At 39.3% G+C, this 23263-nt stretch overlaps 1 protein-coding gene across 3 annotated transcripts in view; it reads left to right on the plus strand.

Moving 5' to 3' along the window:
- The window catches only part of Dpp10 (dipeptidyl peptidase like 10), a 1509398-nt gene extending 1487818 nt beyond the window's left edge, over positions 1-21580 (plus strand). For all 3 annotated transcript variants that reach the window (XM_028883881.2, XM_028883880.2, XM_028883882.2), the window contains exons 20-26: positions 1830-2024; positions 3156-3210; positions 10733-10832; positions 11080-11138; positions 11264-11336; positions 15615-15688; positions 19281-21580. In XM_028883881.2, coding sequence (XP_028739714.1) covers positions 1830-2024; positions 3156-3210; positions 10733-10832; positions 11080-11138; positions 11264-11336; positions 15615-15688; positions 19281-19415 — 691 coding nt within the window. In that variant the 3' untranslated portion in view covers positions 19416-21580. The remainder of the gene's footprint in view (positions 1-1829; positions 2025-3155; positions 3211-10732; positions 10833-11079; positions 11139-11263; positions 11337-15614; positions 15689-19280) is intronic.
- The last annotated feature ends 1683 nt before the right edge of the window (positions 21581-23263 follow it).

The following is a 23263-nucleotide window of genomic DNA, read 5'->3' on the forward strand; positions in this document are numbered from 1 at the left end:
TTGGAATGTAGCCCCGTAACAATGGAGATGTTTTCAGGATGAGGTATTTAGATGCTTTATAGATCAATCACATGGGTGACCTCCTGTGTAACTTGTGCCTAATTTTGTTCCTAGTTAAACTAGATGAGGATGTTGAGGATTGTGTGATAATAATGATGATGATGGTTATAATGAAGATGATGATGTTGGCAACAAGTGATGATGATGATGGTGATAGTTGTGTAAACTGATGACATGGCCATGACTCTTCCATGGTATGGCTAAGGGGAAGGTTTTGGGTTTTTTGTTGTTGTTGTTGTTGCTGTTTGTTTTAAGACATGAAGGAGAGAACAGCCAGAGATATCTAGAAATGTACAGAGCAGAGAGAGAAAGTAGAATGAACATGTCCAGCAAATTTGATCTGGCCATGAGGGAGGCAGGAGCAGAGCAGAGAAAAGATAAACAGGCAGAGCAAAAGAGGAAGATGAAGCGAGCATGGGCAAAAGTTAGGGCAAAAAGAGGCAAGTGGCAAAAAGAGAGCCTAGCTAAAATAGCAGAGTTATAAGGAGAATTCTCAGCATTGGTTGGGGGAACCCTTGAGCTGGAGAAGCTTAAGGTAGGGAAGGAGGTGACAAGAGCTGAGAAGAGTTGGAACACCCACATGGATTTTGAAATGTGTAACAGGTACTTGTGATTCTGAGGAGGGCTGAATGTGAGCATGTGCTTTGGTATGCCAATAGGCAGCACAGATTAGCCATTTGTCCCTTCTGTCAGTTGTGAGGGAAATAGTTCCTTTGGGTAGAGAGGAGCTGGCTTCACAGTTCCTGAGGAATGCTGGCTTTCATCTAACTGTCAGAATTTTGGGAAATGGGGTTTTCTTATGACTTGAAAATAGATTAATGATGGTTATGATGATGGTGAGAAACATGATGATGATGATGATGATGATTGTGATGATGATGATTTTTGTGGAGGTATGCTAGAGATGAAAAACAGGATCTCCCACTATTTAGACAAGTCCTCTGTGCTGAGTCATATCCCCAATGCATGTGATTTTTATGGGAAGCTCCCTTTCTGTATTTTCTATAGTCTAAAAAAAAAATCAGCACTTGAATCTGACAGTGTAAAGTCATGCTACCTCTCCCCAGTGGAGAAATGATTTAAGTTCTGTAATTTTCATGTCCACCTTGACATCTGGCTTTCAAATTTTTCAGACATTTGTTTTTCTGCTTCCTTTCCTGGCTGTTAGCTTGAAGGCTGAAAAAGACTTCTCCCTTTACTGTTTGCTTAACTTCTCGCTGAGAATTCCATCATGGACAGGAAGAAAACCCTCAGGAAATATTAATACAATATTTTCTTCAGAGTCTAACATTCTTTAAGGTTGTACACTTCCTGTTAAATTATATGAAGTTTTCATGGCTGAGTTAGTGCTCTATCAGACCCTTCAACTCTTGCAAACCATAGGTAAGACATCTATTTCTAGAACCCCATTGAAGACACCCAGTAAAAATAGACTTGTCTGTCAGGTTGACAGTCATTCTTCAGAAAAGCCTTTTAAAAGGACCACATATATTCTCCATTTTTTCTCTTTGAAAAATGAGTTAAACCAGGCTCAGCTATGCAATTTTAAGGCATGCTTACAACTCATCCTTGGTACTCTTCATTTAAAACTTTATGTAGGGAAAATGGTTTGTCATCAAGAATTAACCATTAGGCTTATCAAGAATTAACCGAAATGTTAATAGCCATCATAGATGATTTACATACTGGCTAATCAGTTAGTATGAGGTGAAACCTTCTACCAAACTGCCAATTGCTTTTCATTTGATCAAGTATGCTCACATTTGCAGGGATGAAGAACCAGGAGGCCAGATGGTGACAGATAAGTTCCATGTTGACTGGGATTCCGTTCTTATTGACACTGATAATGTCATTGTAGCAAGATTTGATGGCAGAGGAAGTGGATTCCAGGGCCTGAAAGTTTTACAGGAGATTCACAGAAGGATAGGGTCAGTAGAAGCAAAGGACCAAGCAGCAGCTGTAAAGTAAGTCGGTGCATGTCTTCCTGTTGTTTTCCATAACTGCAGAATGTAATGTGGCACATTACTCACTCAGAGATGTCTGTTTATGGGTCTACCAATTTTCTAAGTTGAGCATGTAGCTTTCTTGCATTTTTCAAGCATCTATCACACTTAGTGGCATCATAAAAGAATAATCATATTTATTCCCTATAATTAGAATTTACTTTGGGTTTATGGAAATGTCAGAAGTAGTACACCACTATATCACTTATTGACAGAAATCTACACTGTCTACTATGTCCACAACTAGTTATAATTCTTCCTTTAAAATATGATTACATTTTTGGAAAGTTATTTACAATCTGTGTGTGTATGTGTGTGTGTGTTGTGTGTGTGTGTGTGTGTGATGTATATAGGTGAGTACAAGCTGTGACACAGGTGTAGAGGTCAGAAGACAACTAGCAGGAATTAGTTCCCTTCTTGAACCATGTAGATTGCATGCAGATCATTAGACTTTGCAGCAAGCACCTTACTTACTAAACCATTTCATCCACCCTTAACTCTAATTCTTTAACATCTCAAGGTTACTATTAACATGGGTTGAGTGAAGGTATAATAGGTAAGGTCTTGGCTTCTAGTATACAGAGATCAGCCAGGAATGGTGTAAGGAAGCTAACTCAACAGGCCAGGGTATACTTGAAGACTCTACATCTGTAACAAGCTCCCAAATGATGAAAAATTCCTGGACTATGACTTTGAGCAGAAGACTGCAAACTATACAGGCCTTCCATGTAAGGAAAGCCTTTAAAGTAAAGTATTTCTCCTGGTATGTGTGAGTGTGTGTTTTAGTGTATGTGTGGGGATGTAGACATACATGCTACCATCAAATATGGGGGTCAGAAGATAATCTCAGATGTCCATCCTCACCTTTCATCGTATTTGAGATACCATATCTCTTGACATCACCCCTGTGTACCCCAGACCACCTTTCCCATGAGCTTCTGGTAAGTTCCTGTCTCTACCTCCTACCTTGCTGAAGGAACTCTGTGACTATAGGTACACACTACCTTAGCTCGTTTTATGAGTGTGAGTCATAAATTCAGATACGTGATTGAGTCAAGAAGGTATAACTATATATATTTTTTGTCCTTTCAGATATTTACTGAAACTACCATATATTGACTCCAAAAGATTAAGCATTTTTGGAAAGGTAAATAGAAATACTGAACATATTTATCCATACACCAATATATATGTATGCATATATAATTTCATTAGTCATGATACTTTAATTTTCTGTATTACCCTTTAAAATTGCATAATCCATATTGTGTTCATTGACTCACTTATTTGGAGATCTATTTCTCAAGCATGCAGTTGATGTCTGGTGTTAGATATGAACAGTAAAAGGGAGAAACACCTAGGGCTGGGAGCTGGGGGTGTGGCTCACTGGGGAAAGTGCTTATTGAGGTATAAGGATGAGAACCTGAGTTTTGTTTCTAAGAACCCATGTAAAAGCTGAGTGTTATGGCATGTGCCTCTGATTCCAATGTCTGTAAGAGATAGGAACATACTGGGAGCTTCTTGCCCAGCCAGTTTGCCTGAATCAGTGATCTCTAGGTTCAGTGAGAATCCCTGTGGTGCAGAGCAGAGGACAGCACTGATCCTTGACTTCTAGACTAAACTCACACACACACACACACACACACACACACACACACACACACACACACAGACACACAGAGAGAGAGAGAGAGAGAGAGAGAGAGAGAGAGACAGAGAGACAGAGAGAGACAGAGAGACAGAGAGGAAGGGAGGGAGAAATGCAGTTGCATTAGTATTTAGATGTAACGGCTAAAAGGAAGTAAGAAGATTGCTCTATTTCATTTTGTTTCTCTATAAGTGTTTTGTTGGTTTGATTTAATGGTTTTTGTTGTTGTTGTTTGTTTGTTTTTTGTTTTTTGAAATAGTCTTACTGGGTAGCCTATGCAAGCCTCAAGCCTCAAAGTCATGAGCGTCCTGCCTGGGTGTGTCAAATACTGGTATTATTACAAGTGTTAGCCACCACACCCAGTGGGGATTCCTTGTTTCTGAGCTACTGTTAGTGCCTTGGAAGGCACATGTTCCCATTTTAAGCAACCTTGAAAGCATGTTAGCAAAGAGTAGGAAGCAGCCTTGGTGGAGTGGGCAACAGTCCTCCAGGCTCAGCTTGGCTCCACCCTCCTTTGTTGTGGCTCTCTGCTCTAAGGGAGGGGTAAACCTCCTCTGGGTTTCAGGTTCTTGCTCCCTCTTCATGTCTAACTCTCCATCTCTCCTTTTTGTTTTTTCTCAGTGAACTATATTTTCTGGCTCCGTTGCTCTTTTTTTTTTTTAATCTATTTCTCTGTGCTTGCTACACTTATCATTATTTTCTACTTTAAGAAATTATTTTCCTCTCTAGCTGCAAGTTAAATGCCTAAGGTTATTTTTTCTTTTTAGCATTCTGCCTTTGAGATGCAAGCATTTCTGATAGAGCACCCCTGTGAGTTACTCCCTAGGGTCCCTCCCAGAAGCTGTTGTTAAAATTTACTGTGCATATGTCTTAAATCCCAACGTGTTTTTTCCATCAACGCCCCCCCCCCAGAGTGTTTTTATTATTTTACTCTACAGGAATGCAGTGTTGACATTCTTCTGTTTTACCCTTAATTGTAATAGAGTTGTGGTCTGTTCATTGATTGAATTACAGAAGTCATGTGAACTACCAGTTGATTTATAATTACAGAAGAAATGACTTTGAAATATTACATGTTCCTAAATATGTTGGTATCAAATACATTCCAAATAGTCAGACTTGTCCATCATGGAGTCTCTAGTCATAAACTTACTTAATGATTTATTTAGTTTCCAGTGTCTGAGAAGGGTGCATCAGCCCTTCTCATTATAGAAGTGAACTGGTCAGTTCCCCTTCACTAGATTAGTCCCCACAGTACACTTTTCAAGATCATTATTATTCCCAGTAAGTGCAGAATGAATCTGTCTTCTGGTGAATTATGGCTTTATTGTTTGTTGTGAATTTGTTCATCTCTATGGATGGTGTGTGGGGGGTGTGTGGGTGTGTGCCATGTTGTATAAATGGAGGTCAGAGGGTCATTTGTAGGAGTCACTTCTTTCTACTTATCATGTGGGTCCCAGAACTCAAACTCAGATCGTCAGCCTTAAGGACAGGCATCCTTGTCCTCTACAACATTTCAGTGGACATACTTATTATTTCTTAATAAAGAGTTTTGTGGCAAGGTTGGGTGGGTTCTACAATTCTGAAGGAATGGGGGGAAGCAGCAAGATGGCAAGAGGCTTGAATTTCTGAGTCCTCTCCCACTTACCTTGTAAAGGAATATTCTTTTCTTTGTCTGGAGTTAGTTTGTCAGTTTGAAATTAAAATTTTTATTAAATAATTTTGCAATAAATTCCTTTGAGGACAAATAAATTATCCACAAGAAACAGCCTTTATCTAGTTTATAAAACTTGCCTTCCCATTAGAGTATTATTTTATATGTGTACACACAGGTACACACACATATGCATGACAAATATTTTCACTGTAATGTTGGCTCCTTATGTTTGATGTGTTTATTTTAATGGCCTTGTGAATGATGGCTTTCTCTATTATTTGCTAATTGGCTTGGTAGAATAATGAAAAGATTTTAGCAGCTATTTGTTTAACTGACCATGTGTTTTTTGTTTGTTTGGTTTTTTTTGTTTGTTTGTTGATTTTTTTTTTAACTCAGTAATTAGACTGGAGGCTTGGAGCAATGTTAGTTTAAATTATACTCTTTGGAACCTAACTTTACCTCACCTAAATATATAATCATGTTTTTTTAATTTTATTCTTTAAAACAAAAATTCTTAGTTGTGAAAGGTTACAAAACTCCTGAATCATAACTTTTCTGAATTGTTTTCTTTTAAAGAATGTTTGATATGAATTGAGCCTGCATGAAAAAAGTAAGAATTTTATAAACATCATTCTAGAAAACAGCGTAACAGTGATCACTTAACAATGAAGGCAATATGATTAATTTACTCCAACCAATCCTGTGTACTCTGTACCCAGCACTTTTAACAGAGCTATATGGGGAGCAGGAAAGATAGCTCAGCATTTAAGAATACACAATACTCTTCCAAAGGACCTATGTTGATTTCCCAGAATCCACATCACCAGGCTCACAATTGCTTGTAACTCTTCCTGAAGAGGATCTGATGTCCTCTTTTGGCCTCAGTGGGCACCCAAACTCACATGCATCCACCGCCACCACCACCACCACCACCACATACACAAACTTAAAAATAAAACAATTTTTAAAAGAGTTAAGTAGGCTAATAATAAAACACAGAAAAGATCACATTATTGAATTTCTGGTTGTTATAGAGAAATAAATGGAAGATAAGCAGTAAAGTATCAGATGATGGGAGGCAGAAAGACAGTCATAGATGGGTGATGAGGCCAGTTTAATGTATTTATGTTTATTTATTATTGGTGTGTGTATGTGTATGTGTGTGTGTGTGTGTGTGTGTGTGTGTGTGTGTACATGCATGTAATGTGTGGTACATTGTGGAGGTCAGAGGACAGCCTTTTGCAATCAGTTCTCTCCTTCCACCTTTGAATGGATTCCAGGGATTGAACTCAGGTCATCGCACTTGTACAGCAAGTGCTTTACCTGCTGTCCTTTCTTTCCAGGAGAAGTTGAAGTAAAAATCTCCCAAAGGAGATCTTGCTGGCATGAGACCAAACAGTAAAAATCAAAGAACATGGCTTTCCCAGGGTTGGTCTTATGCTCAGAGATAACAGAGTAACTATAATACATATTAAACTTGACTTACAAAGAGGGAACCTATACTTACAGTTTTGCATCTTGTTAATTGCAAAGAAACATGTTAAAGCATGAAACCAGCTCAAGCCATTTCTGCAGTTTGTAAAAATGTGTATAATCAGAGGTAAAACATGACTCAGTGAGCAAATATTTTGTCACATAAACAGGAGAATGTGAGTTTAAATTCCTACAACCCATTTAAAGCTGGAGGCAGTAGCCCATACTTCTAAGCCCATTGCTATGCCAGGACAGATGCATAGAAGGTCACAGGACAGCTAGCCTGCCTTATTCAGCAATGACCAGAAGTTGGAAGACCCATACCCAAAATTGTTCTCTGATCTCTGCACATGCACTGTGGCACGAGATCAACTGCAGGACCACACATACAAGCATATATGTATATATGCACACATCATACACCTATACATAGAAAAACATGTGATGACTTATACTAAAGAAACAGATTTAATGCAGAGAAATACATGGCAATAAAATTGTGTTAATTCCAAAATACCAAATTTTAAAAATATTTTTACTTATTGAGAATTGAATGTATATATGAAATATATTTTAATCATATTGGGGACCCAGAGTCAGACAGGTCCCAGGCAGGCAAACTGATCGAGAAAGGATCTCATAGGTATATTGGTATACTTTTCACCTCAATGTTTACAGTTGCCAACTCCTTGACTCTTCTATCTCTCTGGAACAAAGTCTTGGTGCTCCCCTTCCAGGAGAACTACTGAGAAGGACTTTTACATTTCTGGGGTTGGGGGTGGGCTTGGCACTCTTGTGAAAGAACCAATCAGTTTCCATTTCTTTGTCTGGATTATCCAATCTCCCACAATAGCTAAAACCAGCCATATCTGGGAGAGGAAAGGAACCTGCCCCATTGTCATACAAATACTGCTTTGGCTTTTGCAAACAAACTTTAATTCCAGGTTTGGGTCCTCCACTAAAATTTCTGTGATTGGAAGAGTGCTGATCAACAGAAACCAAACACTGGAATAGTAGAAGCAAAGCATCCCAAACCATTGAATGTTTCCCTCCCCACCCAATGCAAACCACCTTGAATTGGCTGCAGGTCAATAGGAGGAGCCTCTAACTCAGAATCTACCTGAAGTGTACACTGTTTTGAAAATTAAACCCAACACATCCCTATCAAGTGAGAGCTCCTATCTGACTCTCACTGTCTTCCAGTCTGTTTTCCAAAAGCTCTTTCAAGTTCAACTTTTGCCTCAGTGAATAAACATGAAATGATTGAGAGGATGGTGAGCAATTAAAATTTAATTTATTCTAATTCCTGCCAGTGTTGATTTGTTCCGTTAAAAACAGAAGTTATTTCTCTGAAATAAATCAAATTAAAGCAACGTTTTAGATTTGATTTTTTAAATTTCAGAGCTTTCACTATCATTAAGTCTTAAAGATTATTTAGCTTCATTACATTCCAAATTTTCATATTAAAAAAAAAAATACTGAAACACATCTCCTCGAGAAGTAAGAAGCCAAGGATGTGTGCACCAGACCTAAGCTGGAGAACTCTAGCAGGGGCATCTTCCCAGGCCCAGGGGCTCATCAAATTCTCATTGAGTGGCTTGTTGGCTACTCCTCTTTATTTCCTCCCCGTCTTGTTCTCTAGGGAATTCTGGGGGGAAAGAGGACATAGGAATAGATGGGAGGCATCTTTGTTGTATTAATATGCCGTAAGAACCTGTAACTCAGTGTGTCTAACAAGGGCTGGCAAGAAGGCAAGTGGCAAAGGGGCTTGCCACCAAGCCCAATGACCTGAGTTCAATCCCTGGGACCTACGTGGTGGAAAGAGGTAAATGACTCCTGAAAGTTGTCCTCTGACTGCCACATGATCCAGCGCAGTGGCATGCATGTGTATGCACACATACACACAACAAAATTGAACTATAATAAAAAATGTGTCCAACAGTATCACAGGCATCCCTTTAAAGTTTGTTTAAAATGAAAGATCTTAACATACCTGAACCCAACCTCTCAAGAATCTGAGGCACGAGAATAATAGGTTGGAGGCAGCTCAGGCTAATGATGATATACTTGCTTAAGAAGGAGAGAGAGAGAGAGAGAGAGAGAGAGAGAGAGAGAGAGAGAGAGAGAGAGAGAGAAGAGAAGAAGAAGAAGAAGAGAAGAAGAAGAAGAAGAAGAAGAAGAAGAAGAAGAAGAAGAAGAAGAAGAAGAAGAAGAAGAAGAAGAAGAAGAATGAAAGAGGGAGAGGGAAAAAAGGGAAAAGAAAAGACAAAAGAAAGTCCCTTGACTCTACTGAATTACACCATTACGCATTTACTATAAAAGTTTGTTAGTGATTTTTTTTTCTGGATGATACTGTCATGCAGATTTATGATGTCATATATCTCTGTGACAATGTGATTGCTGCAGTGGAGAGTGAGAGCTGACATCATTGGACACTTCTCTGTGATTGTTTGCTTTTGCTTTTGTGCAAAGAACAACTAAAATCTGCTCCTTTGGCAGGAGTCAAACATCAGAGCATTTTGAGTTCACAGCCTCACATTGTGCATTCTTTTCAAGATATTGTTCCCATTCTACCTATCAGACACTTGTCACTTCTGCCTTGCTGACATACCTCAGTTCCTGCACAGTCCTCATCCCATCCCTGCATCTCCGATAAACGCTGTTTAATTGCTTTTTTATATAGAAATTTGAACTTGCTTCTTCACCACCGCCCTCATCTGTTTCTATTTCTTTTCTTTCTCCTCTTCCTCCCCCTCATCCTTCTTCTCTCATCTTCGTCTGTGTCTTCTGTCTTCCTTCTTCCCTTCTCCTTTCTCTCCATTCTTTTCTTCTTCTACTTAATTAGTGCCTTTCCCACTGATGAGAGTTCAGGAATTTAGGTCTCCCCTCTTAATGGTGCCGATGGCAGACATCTTATCAACAGATTTCCCTATAGATAAAAATCTCTTACAACCAGAAAAATCCTGTCTGTTGTATGTCTGGAAGATTTTCTTTTCTTCTCTTCTTTGTGTAAGTGTTAAGTATGTACATTTGTGTGTGGAAGTGTGCACATGTTTGCAAATGTGTACATGCATGAGGATACTAGCAGCTGTTATTCCTCAGACACCATCCACCTTGAATTTTGAGACAAGGTCTCCATGATCCTAGAACTCACCAAGTATGCTAGGTTCAATGGCGAACTAGCTCCAGGTATTGACCTGCCTCCAACTCCCAAACAAGAGGACACTAAGGGTATGCCACCGTGCTTAGCTTTTCAGTTTTTTAATCTTGGGTTTTGGAAGACCAAACTTGGGACCACATGCTTGTATGGGAAACACTACCATGTAAGCTATCAGTGCAGCCCCAGTCTGCCATTTCTCAAAATTACCATCTCAAATCATCCTTACCCCAAAGAGGATTATTCATCCCATAGGAACAGATTCTGGTCTCCTGGAGTCAAACTTTGGAGTGACAGGTTCTTAGGCCCTGCAAGGAAATTCCAAGCAGAGTATATAGTTGTGGTCTGTATTTCAAGTGTTTTACTTTCCTTTCATGATTGTACATAATCATCATTATTATTGAGTATTCTATTAGAATACACACCAAATTGTCTTAAAAATATATATAAAGAATACTTCATTTCCCTTTGTTCCATAATATTTGGAGCATTTCCCAGATACATGCTGAGAAACTGTGAATTTTTGTGATATGTAATTAATTTTATATTTTACTTAGTTGTTAAAATAGCCTGTTGTATAAATTTTTAAACAGCTGTTAAATCCTCATATGTACAGAGTAATTTTTTGCATTTCATTCTGCACTTGGCAACTCTGGGGTATGTGCATTATTAAACAGTGATCTAAAGGTACAAGCATTGTTAGGAGTCATTATTAAAATTTTTCTTTTGCTCAGGGGTATGGGGGCTATATTGCATCAATGATCTTAAAATCGGATGAGAAGCTTTTCAAATGTGGAACAGTGGTTGCACCCATCTCAGACATGAAGTTGTATGGTGAGTATGTCCTACAGACAGTCCTAATCTAAGGTATTGATTGGTGGAAAACAAAATTCCAATGCAGAGAAACTCAATTGAGCTCATTTATCATGTGTTACTAAAGCCTGTTGTGAGTTATCACCTCCCTGACGCAATTGATTTTACTGGAGCATGACAATTACATTTGAAGTACATAAATAAATAATGAAATAAGGGACAGTTGGCTTCTTCTGATGTTGTCTTTTGTTGCCCCCTTCGGTCACAGCCTCAGCTTTCTCTGAGCGGTACCTTGGTATGCCATCAAAAGAAGAAAGCACTTACCAGGTAACTAACATAAAAACAACAACAGCAAACAGCAAAGGACTTTTTTTTTTTTTGATATAAAGATTAAGGTGAATCCTCCCATTCAGGTTTGTCCACACAAACAGATACTTGTGTTTTACTTACAGGCATCCAGTGTACTACATAACATTCATGGTCTAAAAGAAGAAAATATATTAATAATTCATGGAACTGCAGATAGTAAGTATTGTATTTGTTGCTTCTCTCTCACGTGACTCCACATGAAGCAGTTCATAGTCCTTTTGTTTTATTGAGCCTCTCATGTCCTGTTACAAAAGGACACATCTTACATGTAGGACTTGTTTGCAGAGGGTCCTGCAAAGCTGTTGAAGAGTACAGGAAATGACATGGAGAATGAGATGTCAGGCAGGAAATGGGAAGGAAGTAAGAGAGTGCTATCCACTATCACTTTCTGATGTGATAGGAAAACTTGATCTCTAATCTTGTAATCATATATACAACATCCACTGGCCACTTCCAAAGACCTTATTGTAATTAATATTGACTAGAAAACAAAAAGTTTTAATGACAAGATGTGGTTAAATCAGGGATCAGATGAATGCATGTGATGTATGTGTGAGAGTATGTGTGCATGTGCCGGGATCGGCCTCCATGTTTGCATATGTGTGTCTTTTAGTTATAATTAGGTTAAGGAGCTATGAGGTCTAAGAGCCATGTCTTAACCTGGGTTCCCACCTGAAATAAAAACCAGACTGAGGAGAACAGTAATGGACTCCACATGAAGCAGTTCATAGTCCTTTTGTTTTATTGAGGCTCTCATGACGATGTAAAATGTAAAAAAAAGAAAGAAAGAAAGAAAGAAAGAAAGAAAGAAAGAAAGAAAGAAAGAAAGAAAGAAAGAAGAAAGAAAGAAAAAAGAAAGAAAAAGATAAAGAAAGCCTGGTGCAGCCTACACAGGAACTCTTTGTTCTCTTGACAATACTTCTGAAAATCTACAGTTAGTACAAACTGGGAAGTATATTCAGAATGATTCCATTACTAGCAGCATTGCATGGCACACAACATGCTTCTAAAGGACGTCAGAGTATTAAGATCATCCACCTATGTCCATAGCAGTCATAGGAAGTCACTTACTGATCGGTAACTATGTGTCAGAAAATGCACTAAAAGCACTTAATAATGCCTTATTTTTTCTGCACAAACATGCTGTCCTATGGAGTTGCCATTTTCTTAACTATTAAATTAGAGAAATAAGTCATGGGAAAAACAGAACTTTATGTGGAGATTGTTCTGGGTCCTGTGGTTCTTACCTCCTTCACTGTGAAGATTGAGCCAACTGAACCAATTATAGTTAAAGATAATGATTTTATTTCTAGACACCACCCTAGAATTTTTTTAGTACTCTTTGAAACCCCTGTACTAATTGTCTTAGTTAGGGTTTTATTGCTGTGAAGAGACACAATGACTATGGCAACTATTATAAAGAAAACATTTAAATGGAGTGGCTTGCCTACAGTTTCAGAGGTTTAGTCCATTGTCATCATAAAAAGGAGCATGGTGAGGTGCAGGCAGTCATGGTGCTGGAGTAGTAGCTGAGAGTACTACATCTTGCAGGCAACAGGAAGTCGACCAAAACACTGGGCAGTATCCTGAGCATAGGAAAACCTCAAAGCCTGCTTCCACTTTCTCCACCAAGGCCATACTCACTCCAGCAAAGCCACACCTCCTAATAGTAGCACTCCTATAAGATTATGGGGGCCAATTACATTCAAGCTACCACATTAAGTGGTTGATACTACTGTAAACCATATTGTTTCCTATTTGATTCAGTTTCAGGCCAAGTGCTCCATATACCTCATGTTATATACAGGTTCAGAGGGATGTCTGCCATGCTTGTGCACAGAGCACAGATGCACACATGTCCACATTCACCACACAGTTATAGAGAAACTGACTTGAGGGTGTTTGGCGATTTTTAAAATTTATTTTATTTTATTAACATTTTTTAAATTTATTTTACATATCTACTACAGTTTTCCCTCTCTCCTCTTCCCTCGGTCCTCCCCCTCTCCTGTCATCTTTCCCCTTCCCCATTCACTCTTCTTCTGTCTCCATTTAGAAAGGAGCAGGCCTTTCCCATTGGCTTAAATAAAGCATGGCCTTTCAAGTTGAGACAGGACCAAGCTCCTCCCCCTGTATCAAGGCTGGGCAAGGGAATCCAGCATGAGGAACAGGTTCCCAAAAGCGGGCTAAGTGCCAGGGACAGGTCCTGATCTCACTGCTAGGAACCTACAAACAGACTAGTTATTCTTATTGCCCAGAAAAAAAAATGAGAAATCCATTCACTTATTCAGTCATACTTTATTGTCCCAATTAGTCTTTCAAATGAGAAATATAGCATACAAAAGCATTGGAAGCAAAGCAGAAAGCAATGGATTGAAAGCTTACTGGGGAGGCGGGGAGATGGTTCAGTGAGGACCTAAGCTTGGATCTCCAGAATCCAAGTAAAGCCAGACACAGTGGTGCACACCTGTAATCATAGTGCTCCTAAGTAGGGATGGGAGGTGGAGACAAAAGTTCTGCAAGCTAGCTAAGCAGGCAACCTAGTGTGCCCAGAGCCAGACAAGAGACTCTGCCTCAAATAAGTTGAAAGGCAAGGACTGACACCCAAGGTTGTCCTCTAATCTCTCTATATGTGCCCATACACACACACACACACACACACCACACACACACACACACACACACACACACACACACACACCCATAATTCTCTCTCTCTCTCTTTCTCTCTCTCCCTCCTTCCCTCTGTCTCACTTCCCCCACAGCAATTCATTTGTATGTTTATCTTTTCAGCCATATCCAAATGTAGACATGATGGAGTTCTTTCCATATATCTTCCCTATTAAAAATATACATGAATTATATGAGATTATTTTAATCTCATTCATTGTCCACATAAGTCTGTATTCATAGTCACATACACATACTAAGCAAGTTATAGTTATTAAGAATTGGTGATTTTTCTTCTTAATTATAATAGGAAATTGCTCAGAAAGATTTTGAGTATATTTTAAATGAATGACTGGAACTGTTTGCCTTCTGCTATATAGAAAGATTATTCTGCACCATAGAATGAGAGCCTAAGGAAGCTCAGACCACTGATAAGGCTGCCCTAGTTTGACAAAGACAGATACAAAATGTTAGCTTAAAGTTATTTATGGAAATCTAAATATATTTATAGAGTGAGAGAAATAGCTAGGCAGAATATGAGAAAACTGTAGCACAGAAATATGTAAGTGGCAGGGCTAAGCTTTCCTAACTAGCTCAGACAAAGCCATTACTAAATACAGAGCTCCTGAGATGTGTATTCTGAAGCCTTGAGACCTTACATTGAGACAGAAGGAAGGAGGGAGAAAAAGCAGTTTGTGTTGCATCAAATATTTAACACTGAATAATGAGCAATGTACTGTATCTTCTCAACACGGGACATTCAGTTCTAGTATGAGATTTTAATTATTTATTCATATAGTTATATATGTCGTGTATACGTAGGAGTGCACACGCTTATGAAGGCCTGTGTGTGGGTCCAGAGGACAGCTTTTGGGAGCCTGTTCTCTCTGTCCACCATTTATGGGACCCAGTAATTGATTTCAGATTGCCAGACTTCCTGCCTAGCACCCTTTTCTGCTGAGCCATCTTACTGTTGCCCACTTGTAATTTAAAAAAATAATGCAGAGAGTCAGTGTCTGGCTGAGTCTAGATTCTAGAAATCCTCAAGTGAGTATATGCAGATATTTTAGTGTATTCATAGCAGGCAAGACATATATTGTCTTCAATGTTTATCTAGAACAAAATACATAATTTATTACAAAAATAAATTATCCCCCCCCCACACACAAAATATATCTAAATGACCTCATACAGAATTGGGCATTTGGCTCCTAAGTGTAAGGACCAGGGATTTGATTCCCCAGAACCCAAGTGAAAAGTAAAATGCAGGCACGGTGGTGTATGCTTATAATCCCAGTGTTGACAAGATGCTGAGCAGAGACACGTGGATAAAAGGAAGTCGATGACCCAGCTACGTTAGCTTATTTGTCAAAGTCCCAGGCCATTGAGAGATAGTGTCTAAAACCAAGAATGGAAGGCATTTGAGGAATTACAACCAAAGTGGTCCTCTGACTTCCACACACACTCACAAACATGCCTATGCATACCCGCACATAGGAGCGACCACAGAAACATGCACACATGCATAGAATGCCATCAGATACTTAAATTCACCTTAGTAATGGCTCTTGTGTTGGTGCTCTGTTTTATAATATGAAATGACACTTTACTATTTTACCTAACAGCTTTCTAGTTAAAATTAATGACGGTTCTTCCAAGTGAATAATGCGTGTAAGACACTTATAGCTCTTTGGAAAATATATTAAAAGTTTCTGGTGCTAATCGATTCATTTCTTTCAAATATCATAATTTAATCTTTTTCAGCAAAAGTTCATTTCCAACATTCAGCAGAATTGATCAAGCATCTGATAAAAGCTGGAGTGAATTATACTCTTCAGGTAAGCCATCATTCCAGAAAAAAAGTGCTCGTGCTCTTCCTCAGGTTTCCATCAGCATTCTGGAGGTCTTAATGGGACCTATGGCTTTGGGTCTGTAGCAAGGAAGCATCACTTAGTTTCAGGAGCTCATGGGAAAGTAAAACAGTTCTTTAAAAATGTGTGCGTGTGTGTGTGTGTGTGTGTGTGTGTGTGTGTGAGAGAGAGAGAGAGAGAGAGAGAGAGAGAGAGAGAGAGAGAGAGAGAGAGAGAGAGAGAGAGGCACAGGACGTGTGTGGAACTTGCAGGACAACAACAGAGCAAATATCAAATATCAAATGCCATAGCTTCATGCTCATCATCCAGAGGATATAATGATGACATGACGTGGGTTTCATAGGGCTTGATCAAGACATGTCCCTGTGTCCTTGCTGGGTAAAGTTCACATAACTGATTTTGGGGGCTGGCTGTGTTCACTGCCTCTTCCTTCACAAGGCATTCTGTGTTTCTTGTATCTCTAAACTAACTTCCAGTTTCTCCATTGGCTTCACTCTCATAGCTTTAGGCATTAACCTCACAGGGGTGAGAAATGAACCTGGTCACACACAAACTGACCTGTCATTATTCTTTGAAGGCTTCTGGACTCCATAACTCTCCACAGGAGCAAAATCGGAATCACATGGCCAACCCCCAAGGTCCTAGCTAGTGTGAGCTGTAGCTGGGCCTGTTTTAACCACAGCTGCACCTTCTCTGTTGAGTGGTTTGTGGGAGTTAATCTCAGGAAAACAAGTTTGCAGAAGGCCCTGTGTGAAGTCACAGTGCCCTGGAGCTTTCTTCTCAAGGAAAACTCTCTAAGAGGTTACTTCTTATGTTTCTGAGCCTGATATAGCTGTAATCTTTTTTGCTTTCTGACATGCCCTCAAGGCATGTGAAAGGATCCTAACCTCCTACAGAGACAAGAAATACTAACCTCCTTTGTGCTTTGCATTTCAACTTTTTGGACCCATCTTAAAGAAGTATATCACCTTGGTTGTAAAACTGACCAGAAGATTTGTGGACATTTTAAAGGTGCATGAAAAACAATGATACATAATTACAAATTTTCTCAAGTAAGCATGTTAGGTAAAGAGAGGTCTGGACCTTATATTCCAGAAGATAGTACATGTTTAGTCAAGCAGACTGCAATGTTTAGGCCACAGTAGTCAACATGAACATGGAAGACTCTTCTATTTGGACTGAAAAGCCCTATTTTACATGATTTTTTTGTTTTGTCTTGGTAAAAAATGTTCCTGAAAGGCACAGACTCTTCTACTAAACCTTCTGTAAGGCTGATAGACTGATTAAAACTTCAGTGATTGTGGAGATGGTGGAATGTTTGAAATGGTAGAAGTCCATCCCCAAGTTACCTTAGGCTGCTTTGGCCCTCTTAATAGCCATTTTCTCCTTTGTGTGTGAGCTAATGTATCTGTAAGCACTCTGCAGATCTTTGGAATGTACAAGTATCTAGTTTCCACTAACTAAAAGTCTAAAAATGCTATCTGGTAGCATCTATGGTATATGGCAGACATTTCCTCACTGCTAATGGAAAAGCACAACTCTTAACCCAAAGGGAATAAGTGATAGTTTGTTAGGGAGCCAAGATATGAGTGACCATGGCTTGGGAACATTTAACTTACCCTGCTTCTATGTTCTTCAATGTGGAAGCAGTTTCATAAAAGTAGTACCAAGAAATCTACAAATCAAGAAATTTTAAAATACATTAGTGGAGACACTAGAGAAATAGGTTAAAACAAGATGGGTGAATCTCAACTATAGGCCCAGTTACTAAATGTTCACAGGCTTAACCCTTCCATATGTGGAGGATGACAGGCAGCAGAAAGAGAAAGACTGGCTGGGCCTGGCATAGGCTTTTGAAATCTCAAAGCCCACCACCAGTGACAAACTTCCTCCAACAAAGGCATACCCATTCCAACAAGGCTACACCCCCTAATCCTTCTAATCCTTTCAAATAGTGCCACTCACAGGTGACTAAGCATTCAAATACATGAGCCTATGTAGGCCATTCTAATTTAAACCACCACATTCTACTCCCTCAACCCCATATAGGCTTATAGCCATATCAAAATGCAACAATTCACTCAGTCCAACTTCAGAAGTCCCAATAGGCTATCCTCGTGTCAACACTGTTTATAAGTCCAGATTTCAAAGTCTCCTCTGAGATTCTTGGCAGCCAAAAGTCATAGATCAGGGTGAAAAACTCTCAGCTACTTCTCCAGGGAGTGGCCTGACTGTGATGCTGTCTGGAGGAATATGGAAGACTGTGGGACTTCAGACTAGAAAAGGAATTGAAAGTTTTAAGAAAAATTTACTGGGCCATCCTAGTAAGAGCATGAAGACAGTGGCGTTGAGGGTGATATGGGCAGTTGGGGCATAGAGCAAGAAGTTTTCAGAGGGGAAGATGTCAATAAGTGGCCTAGAGACCATTCTTGTGATTTTTTTTTGCAAAGAATGTGGCTTCTTTCTGCCCTTGTCCTAAAAAAATAAAAAAATAAATGCCTGAGAGTAAATTGAAGAGTTTTGAGTCATTGCTGTTGGTCAATGAGATTTCAAGTCAGCCTAGTACTGCCTATGTCATGTGGTTATTAGTGGTCACTGTTTTGCAGAAATACAATGAAAAAGAGCAATTGGAGCAAGGAAAAAAAATACAAAATGTACAGTTTAAGGAGGAAAAGAGTACCAGGAAATATCATGTAGAAGACAGAAGCTACAGTGCTCAAGGAGCTAAAGTTTAAAGAAAAGATAGATGCTGAAAGTTTTATAATGCTAAATGAGTTATAACCTCAGGGCAAGATCACAGGGCTGGTACCAACTTTTGTCTTGGTCATTGTTCTACTGCTGTGAAGAGATATCATGACCAAGGCAATGCTTATAAAGGAAAGCATTTAATTGAGAGCTTACTTATAGTTTCAGAGGTTAATCCATTATCATCAGGGTGGAGAGCATAGTATGCAGACAGACATGAAGCTATAAAAGTAACTGAGAGTTCCACACCCTGATCCGCAGACAGCAGGAAGAGAGAGACTACCTGGGCCTTTGAAATCTCAAAGCCCACCTCTAATGCCACGTATCCTCCAATAAGGCCACGCCTCCTCATCCTTCTAATTTTTTCAAATAGTGTCACTCCCTAGTGACTGTGCATTCAAATATATGAGCCTATGGTAGTTATTCCTATTCAAATCACCACACAAGGGGTCTATCAATGGCTCAGATTCTGAAATCTAAATAGAGATCCTTTTTATAGATTTCAGAGAAAAGAAAGACACCCCATGCTAGATGGGTGATGAGTATCCCTGCTTCAAATCTGGTTGTTTCTGGTTCTCATGCTGCAGGAGAAATGGGAAAGATTCAGTTTTTCAGCTAACATGTGTCCATCATACCACATTTAGCTTCTGATTGCTTAGAGTTTGGAAAATTTCCCTTCGGGAAGTAAGTATATAAAAATCATAGGAGGGTTAGGATAGAAAGAGAAAGAGACAGCTGCAGGTAGTGTAGCTCCAGTAGACCTTAGCCCAAGCTAACAGAAACTTGATTTTATCTTTTTTTTTTAATGTCATAGGTCTATCCAGATGAAGGATATCATATTTCTGACAAGAGCAAGCATCATTTCTACAGCACAATCCTCAGATTCTTCAGTGATTGTCTAAAGGAAGAAATATCCGTGCTGCCTCCAGAACCAGAAGAAGATGAATAATGGACCCTGTTATACAGAGCTGAAGGGGATATTGAGGCTCAAAGAAACCGAACCAAGAGACTGTCATGTTGTAGACACTCCAGAATTCCAAGGGCAGCTTGAGGAGATGAAACTGGAACAGCACACTCAGAGAGTGAACTAGAACTTGCAGGCAGATGTCCTCATCTACTGTGCTGCCAAGGGTGCAGAAGGTGTTTCATTGTAATGGGAAGTTGCAAGGGTTGGTTTCCTGGGAAAAAAATTAGTTTCACATTAAAGTAGGAATAGTGCATGTTTCCTTCCGTTATCCCCTTTTGTTCTGTGACTAGTTACCCTCACTTTGATTTCAGTGACCACAATCACCTTTGCATAAAGTGCATAACGTACCATCAGTACCACAGTCCCTGATCTTTGATGGCTGAGCTGCAATCTAACATGTTAATGTATCTCTATAATAAGTGCAATTCTCTCATTGTCTATTATTATGCTTAAGAAAATATTCAGTTAATAAACAAAAAGCAGAGTATTTTACATAAAGTTCTGTTTTTAAAAAGGCATTAAATGAGTCAAGGCTATGTAGAAATATGGATCTCAGCACCTTCCAAAGTTCAGGCAGTTGTCAGTAGGTAGAATACCTTTAAATCAACACACACGAGTGTATGTCTCACAATATAATATATATACTCGCACGTGTGCATATACAGACAATGAGTCTATCTATATGTTACTCATGCTACAAAGGGTAAACTTTAATGAATTACAATGGATACTCTTTTTCCAGGCTGCAATATGGACGCTTCGTTTACTGAGCCAAATAGGAGCCCCTTTTGTTTCGAGTTCAGATTCTAGCAATTGCTTCCCTATAAATGTTTGGGTTGTGTTTGGTATTGTTTTTAGTGGTTAATAGTTTTCTAGGTGCAATTTACTTTTTTGAATATGATACCTTGTCACATGTAAATTAGATACTTAAATATTAAATTATAGTTTCTGATAAAGAAATTTTGTTAAACAAATGCAATGCCACTGAGTGGCATTTTGCTCTCTTGGTGGGGAAAGCTTTTTTAAGAACTCGGACCTTTAACTTCCAGCTCCCAGTGCAGTAAAGTCAATTCTCATTTTCATTATAAAAGCAAAAATCTGAATTATTTCATTGTTTCCAGAGTCAACTTAGCATTCTGTGCCTGTTCGATTCATGTGTTGCTGTTTAATTAAGCCCTTGTGGTAAGAATTAGAAGGGAAATATTTTTTATTCATTGCCCCCCAAACTCACCAATAGCAGTAGGTGGTGTTTTATTTAAATGGAAGGCACATGGGGTACCAAATTCTCCAGTGTATCAGCTTGCAGCAGTAAGTGAGAATGAAAGATGAACTAAACTGTGTGGAGTTTCAGTCAGGAGAAGGCAGAGGTGATGATGGAAGTCACTGTGCTCTTAGTCCATATAAGGGATCTCCCAGAAGATGTTTCAGAATTGGACACCAAACTCTGATACTTCGAAAATCCAGGCAGTATCATGTATTTGCATAGCTTCAGATCTGTTCTTAGGGAAAGCTAGGTTCCCATGTCCTCTGAAAATCAGGAAGGGAATTTTAGAAGTCAAGAATTTGTCCAATCACCCTTTGCTTCATCAATGGAGCAGCCCAGGATTCTGAGATGTGGTCCTGGGACTCTGAGGCCAGTTCTCCCTCTTTATTCCTCAGTACTTTGGAATTGTGTCTTCTCTGCTCCATTAGATCCAATTTAATATGCGAAAGATGCCCTCTCCAGAAAGACCCATTTTAGGTCTTTTTCAAGGATAGTGAACACATTTTTTTAACAAAATAGGTTGTAATGTTTCCAAGGAAAGTTTTGCCTATTTTATTAAGATGGGAGTTTCTTTTTAGGCTGATTTGAAGTCCAACTGAAGCTTTTTAATCAATATTTTAGATTTCAACCACTAGAGATTTTTATGATGCGAATAATTATGTTGTCTGAAAGATGTGGTTTTATTGAATGTCTATTTGAGTAACATTTAAAAAGTGTTTACCTTTTACTGTTCATCATTTCTCTTGTTTATGGTTATTATCAATGTTTATCTATTTTTTGATTAATTTAATACAGTTTGTAATGTGAAAGTTGCTTGTCTGGGACCACTTTCACCTCAAAGATACCAATGGATCTCACATGAAAACATGATGTTTAACAGGAAGACGGAAAGTTGTCCTCTCTGTGATTTGGGGGGCCTCCGTGACTTGGCCATGCCACACAAAGGAAACGCTCACCAGTGTTTTCTTCCATTTTGTGTCATGGAACTATGGAACAGGATAGAGTAAAACTTTTACACGTTTGCCTCAGTTGCTTTCCAATGACTTTATGCATATTTACAAATTCTGAGAGTTTCCTAAGATTTTAATGGCAAACTTTTCACAGGATAATTTTTTCTTCATATTAAAGTAAAGCTACAATAGAAACTATCAGTTCTATAGTGAGAGACATCAGGAGTATTAACTCAGAAGTGAGCATAGTCTTTTGAAGCTCCTTTGGAAGCAAATTTGCTTTTCTCACTTCCATTTAGAGCACTACTTACTCAGTAACTAGGGACCAAGAGAAGTATATCGGTGTTTCTTCCATTGCTGTGATAAATCACAGTGACCAAAAGCAACTCAGGGAAGCAAAGGCTTATTTTGGCTTCTTTCCAGAAAGCAGTGAAGGTATGGCTGGCTGCAGGAGTATTGAGGCCTGGCTCCCTGTCCCAAATCAGAGGGCGAACAGGAAGTGGGACCAGGCTGTAAACTATCATCTCTCCCCCAGTGGCATGCATCCTCAAGCCTGGTCCCGCCTCCTAGAGGTTCTATATCCCTATCCCCTACCCCTAAACAATGCTGCAAACTGAGACATGGGAGCCTGTGGGGAACATTTCACATTCAAACCACAACCAGGAGGAGTTGCTCTGCTGTTCTCTAAAGAGTGAAAGGATGGAGATACTGTTCAAAACATGGATCTTAGCTCCCCATGAGGATACTTCAGCCCAGCATAGACATTCCCATTAAGGGTCTCATTTATAGAGTTATAAGAATGAGGATTCTTAAGCTCTGGTTGGTTACCATGTGGAGAATTATCCAATCCATTGCCCTTCAGGTGAGACTTAGGCATTGATTTCTAGCAGGTAGAGAATTATTTGAGCCCCCCCCCCCCCTTTAAAATTAGAGTTACAAGACTAGAGAAATGCTATATAGGTTAATAGCATTTGCTCCTCTTGTGGACGACCCAGGTACTCACACCGGGGCCTACAACAGCCTGTAATCTCAGTTCCAGCTGCTTTAACACCCTCTTCTGGTCTTTGCAGGAACCTTCATGTACATGGGGAACCCACTGAAAAAGCAGTATGTACACACACACACACACACACACACACACACACACACACACACACTAAATAAATAAATAAATAAATAAATAAATAAATAAATAAATAAACATTAAATGAAGTTACCTATAAATGAGTTTCTGCCATGTGTCTTGGATCTGGAGGGCACATGACTTCTGTTTCAGAACCATGCTCTCTTTCCCTCCCCATACGACCTGACAACCTTTGCCTCTTGTAGCAACCAGCATTTCATAAGTGTGATCTGATCTCCTGGTTGTGACAACTGACCTCTACATTCTGGTTTGGAAATTCTCTAACAGAAATGATGGCGGCTAGAACCCATAATCATTATTCATACAACACCTACCTACATGCAGGTCTAGCTCCTCCGTTGAGGCCCAGTTACTTGAAGACAGTGGCAGGTAACTATTGCCCCTCCTGCATATGTGATATTTGATCCTGGGATGGGTTCCTGGGTTCCCATTAACCAGAGCTACACATTCTTGTGTTTCCTCCTCCTCCCAC

Source organism: Peromyscus leucopus, chromosome 15 (assembly GCF_004664715.2).
Source record: "Peromyscus leucopus breed LL Stock chromosome 15, UCI_PerLeu_2.1, whole genome shotgun sequence".
Taxonomy (NCBI): Eukaryota; Metazoa; Chordata; class Mammalia; order Rodentia; family Cricetidae; genus Peromyscus; species Peromyscus leucopus.